Consider the following 4,999-nt stretch of genomic DNA (forward strand, 5'->3'; position numbering starts at 1 on the left):
CGGCTGCAGGGGCGTCTGGTGGGGCAGACCTGCCCGGAGCTGTGCTCGGGTGTCTCGTTGGGAGCTCGGACTCCAGACAGAGCTCACGCTCCTTCGGTCTCTGGTTTGATAATGGATTATTCGGTTAATACAGCTCAGGCTGTGTTCTGATTTGCAGCATGCCCCGACTTGCCGTACAGCCCAGGCTAGCGTGCACAGGAGGTGTGAGTGTGTAGTACTTGAAAGTTGCAGAGTTGAGCAAAACCATAATTTAATGGACATGTCTTTGTCGGTCAGGACGAATTGTGCCATGATAGACAATCTTGTAGTGCAGCTGTTAAGATTTAGGGAAGGCCAAAGAATCTTGGATTTCCAAATCTGTTATATGCGCCAGTCTGTTGGTGTGCTTTATTGAAGATACCTAAGCAGTATGAGTTCCCCCTCTCTGCGAGACCGAAATATACATTCACTTTCTAAATGAAGGCGGTGCATACTACAGTGCAAAATTAAGACTAGTCAGGTGCCCTGATTTCTGAGAACAGCAAGCTTTGGATTAGAAGGAATGGTCTGATGTGCATGTGGCATGGCATCTCTCAGTCACAGGGTCATTGTCAATCAGGGAGGAGGCTTAAACCTTATTTGAAGTCCAGTTTGTAAGGGTATATTAACTGGGGGTGGGATTAAAAATAGTTAAAATTGCTTTTTTATGTCCTAGCGTACTTTGCGTGGGTAGATGATAGAGTAGTGTGTATGAGTTACAAGCATCTCTCAAACTGTTGTTTTTCTTTATGCAGCCAAAATGAAGTTCAATCCATTTGTGACCTCAGACCGCAGCAAGAACCGCAAACGACACTTCAATGCGCCGTCTCACATTCGAAGGAAAATAATGTCCTCCCCGCTCTCCAAGGAGTTGCGGCAGAAGTACAATGTCCGCTCTATGCCCATTCGAAAGGACGATGAAGTCCAGGTAGCTGCGCTGTCTGTCTTTTAAGTTGTGCTGTCACATGTGAACTTCTGTCTGTGTTTTGGTTTTCGTGCATAGCCTGTGCAAAAGGGAAGGGCTAGACAAATTCAGATTGATGCTGGAGCTTTGCCATGAGTCTTGCAGAAATAAAAGAAGTTAATGTAGTTGTAGACTTGGCCTGTTGAGTGTTTCTTGAGATCTCATCAGTGACAAGGAAAATACAAGGAACACAAGTGTGCTGGCAACTTTACTGCACTTTAGTTACATGCCTTGATTATCACGCTGGATTAAAGGCTTTTAACAATAAAGCACGAAACAAAGAATTGTTTCTTTTCTTTTTTTATAGACTATTTGCTACCTGTGATATTTGAAAGATCAGTTTAGAAGTGAATCCAAGTTAAGTGGCTTTTTTATATAAAATGCAATGGTAGGTGAAAAACTGTTGGCATTGACCATTAGCCTTCTGGTTGAAAAGATACAGAGTTCCTTCATTAGGGTTTACTGCAGGGAAAATGAGGGAAAAGTATGGTTCTGATCCATTATATTTTCCATTTTAGTGAAATTGTCCAGTAATTGATGCCTTTGTGGCATGTGTATACAAAGAGCAGAGTTGGGATTTCAGCCTGTGCAGTTCTGGTTTTCTGTTGGGATAATTAGATAGTGTTTCTTAAGATCTGGTAATTGTTTACGGGGTGGTTTTGAAGTATGGGACAGTGTGCTTCTTACGTTTTTGTTTAGGTTGTTCGGGGACATTACAAAGGACAGCAGATCGGCAAGGTGGTCCAGGTGTACAGAAAAAAATACGTCATCTACATTGAACGTGTTCAGCGTGAGAAGGCTAATGGCACAACTGTCCACGTGGGGATCCATCCCAGCAAGGTACGGTGCATGAAGTGAGATCTGAAGTACATGAAGAGACCTTGTTGGCAAATGAAGACACTGCTGCTGGCATGAGTAGAACCTTGTTACGGCACATGGAATAACGGATTGAGATACTACAGCTTTGGGGGGGTAATAAACAAGGAAATGTTATGGTGTCATGATAGTAGAGAAGTGACAGTTGAAATCACGAACTTCTCAATGTTTCTAGGGCTTATTTAGTGAAGAAGCGGCTAGAGACTTTAGTCTTGCTAAAATACTTTTTTCAAGAGCTTGGTGTTTTTAAAGCACAAAACAGATGGTTTAGAACGATCCTTCATCTCTGCTCTGTGGCGTTTGCACTGGTTAAGGAGGTGTTGGAAATGTTTAGGTAGATGCTCAGAATCGTGATTTGTTCTTGTGGGCTATTGTGAACTAAGTTCTTCTGAATCTGGTTTTAGCCTGAAGTGATTTACAATGTTTAGAGTTCGTGAAAACCAGGCAAAGCCTGTTTAGATCATAATAGGAAAACATTTCAAGTTAAACAGAACAACTAGCCAAAACCTGGTTTGAAGCAGATGAAATTAGTCTGCTTCAGCCTTGCCATGTGGGCATGCATACTGAAGTGTTGGTGGAAGAAATCCAGTTGTAACAGGTTTTCTAGTCTAAATAGTTGTATGTTCAGCAGAGGGAGACAGAATTATTCCAAAACAACATAATGACTTGTGTGCAGTAATAACATTTGATGAGCAAGGTGACATTGCGATGGAGCCAGCGTACATGCTACTTGTGTGGTAAATAGCAGTGAAAGAACTTGAATTTTGTGCTGGGCCTTTATTTCTGTGAAAGTTGTCTCTAATTGGGAATTGGACCTTGATAAAGCTTTGCATGAAGATTCTGGTTATTAATGCAAAAGAAACAGAACAAACGAACTGTTTGTTGCAAACTTGCAGTGGGGTGGATGAACAGTTTCTACCCTTCCTAGGTAAAGAGGTAGGAATTAATCACAAGAGACCTAAATGCACAATGGAACTGAGGAGGAGCATGCAGCCCTGCTGCAGCCTGTATGTTTTTTCTAGGATTTGATTGTCAGTTGTATTTTTAAAGTACTCCTTTCAGTAATATCAACACATTTATTTCTTTGCCAGTTTGAGGGGGCACAAAGAGCACCGAAGACTGCTTACGGGCTAAAAATCAGAGCTTCAGTTTGCTGCTGCTTTGTTAGAAATATCATTAAGGCTGTGGCAGCAAATGGTCTGCGCAATTTACCTTTTACGTTTCCACGTTAGTAATACTTGCCTGGCCACTTTGCAACTGTTCACCAGCAGATGTGTTCTTTAAAGTGTCTTTATATGAGTTACTATGGTGCGTGAACTTCTGCTGTTGTCTACAGTTTAGCCAGATGCATTGGCTATTCCAAACGCTACAGCAGTTACATGATCTTGGCCAGTGGCAGCAGCATGTTTTTCCAGTGTTCCAAAATTTAGGTAATATTGTTTAAAACATGGAGAAATTAAAATAGTGATCCATTACTTGCCTTTGTGGTGGTGGGATCAGCTATATGCCGCATTTCAGATGGATGTAGTATCCATCATGTTTGAGCAGCATAATGGAAATTAGATTTACTTCAAAGTCATTATTTTATTATGTAGATAAACAGAAGTTTGGCTGCTCTTCAGTTTGTGCAAATGTTTTGGCTGTGCATCGAAGCAACTGTCCATATACTCTGATCCCTGAGTGAATCTGGGAAAATTGTGAAAGGTGGAGGCAATTCAGTACCTCAGTTCTGCTCAAAGCAAATGAGATAGTCCATGGAAATAACACCGGTGTGCCAGAGCTGATCGTCCTGGGCCGTGCAATGTTACCACAGTTCTGTTGGGTTGCTGTGCTTTAACACTGAAGAGACACTAAATTCTTTGTCCTTTCTCTAGGTGGTGATCACTAGGCTAAAACTGGACAAAGATCGCAAAAAGATCTTGGAGCGTAAAGCAAAATCTCGCCAGGTTGGCAAGGAGAAGGGCAAATACAAGGAAGAAACAATCGAAAAAATGCAAGAATAGATGGTTTCCTATTTGACGCCATTAAAGAACTGCTAAAATTAAACCTATTGTTGTGTCTGCTCCTTTAGAAAGTCTTGATACGGTGTGTCTGGTTAGCGTTTAAATACTCATTCTAATGTTTTGATGTTGGCTATGTAAAAAATACTTCCACTAAATTAAAAAGCTTTTTATACCTTTTTTTTACTTTTAAGAAAACTAAAGACTTTTTCCCCATAAAGGAATGTTTCAACCAACGTTAGAAAGAGTAGTGCAATCCTGGAAACATGCATCCAATGACCATTGTAGTTCTGTCTCTTCCACTGATCTTTAATACTTATTTAGATGTGGTTATGGTTTTAAATGAACATGCTAATTCTGTGCACTGTATATATTTAATATTTTATCAGACATTTGAAGTAAGCTATTTCTGGCCATGAATCTGTTTCTGTAATCCTCTTAAATTACGTTTTTTCAACTGTCTTATGAACTTGACAGTAAAGGATGACATTTTAGGGGTTCGCCAGGCACGTTGTGGCCGAACACAGCACTGAATTTGCTGCGTGATGTCTCGGGGTCTTACATTAATGCTTGAGGACGGGGCGTTTACCTCACCGGTGCTCATGAGGTAGAGCTGTCTGGTTTGAAAAGGGTAGGAGTGAAGGCAGTCTCCGTGCTGTTGCTAACACTATTTTGGATGAATGTTCTGAAAGAGCAAATTAGATTTTTAGCGCTTTATACGTACATAATTGAGAGCTGCTGCAGCGTGTTGAAAACAGCCCTGCAATTAAGTGAATCTATTGGCTCGTGAATGGCCCTGTAATTGCTGATATAGAGGGAAAGAAATTCAGCTCTGCCTGAACAGCACTGCAGTCTGAGAAAGGGGAGGCTGACAATCGAGGAAAACCACCTTTGCACTTCTGCAGTCCTCCACGGGCATTAATCCCAAGGCCGCTTTAGGAGGCGCCGGGCTTTGAGTGTCGCTTCTTTTACGCGGGTTTTACCCCTCGCAGTTCATGCCTGCACCCGTGCTGCTTAATTCGGTTTTTCTTCACCTTGAGTCAGCGTGCCGAGCTCCTTGGGCTTCGCTTTCCGTGTCTGCCCGGGGCCTCTCCCGCTGCCGAGCTGAAGCAGGAGCACGGCAGGCTCTCCTGCGGGAGCC

At 42.2% G+C, this 4,999-nt stretch overlaps 1 protein-coding gene across 1 annotated transcript; it reads left to right on the forward strand.

The window, feature by feature from the left end:
- Window positions 1-764: 764 nt before the first annotated feature.
- LOC104070763 (60S ribosomal protein L26) lies at window positions 765-3,904 on the forward strand. The gene is made up of 3 exons (XM_009577726.1): window positions 765-946; window positions 1,682-1,822; window positions 3,733-3,904. Exons 1-3 carry the CDS (start codon window positions 779-781, stop codon window positions 3,859-3,861), a joined length of 438 nt encoding a protein of 145 aa, XP_009576021.1. The 5' UTR covers window positions 765-778; the 3' UTR covers window positions 3,862-3,904.
- The last annotated feature ends 1,095 nt before the right edge of the window (window positions 3,905-4,999 follow it).

Source organism: Fulmarus glacialis, unplaced genomic scaffold, assembly GCF_000690835.1.
Source record: "Fulmarus glacialis isolate BGI_N327 unplaced genomic scaffold, ASM69083v1 Scaffold48675, whole genome shotgun sequence".
NCBI classification, from domain to species: domain Eukaryota; kingdom Metazoa; phylum Chordata; class Aves; order Procellariiformes; family Procellariidae; genus Fulmarus; species Fulmarus glacialis.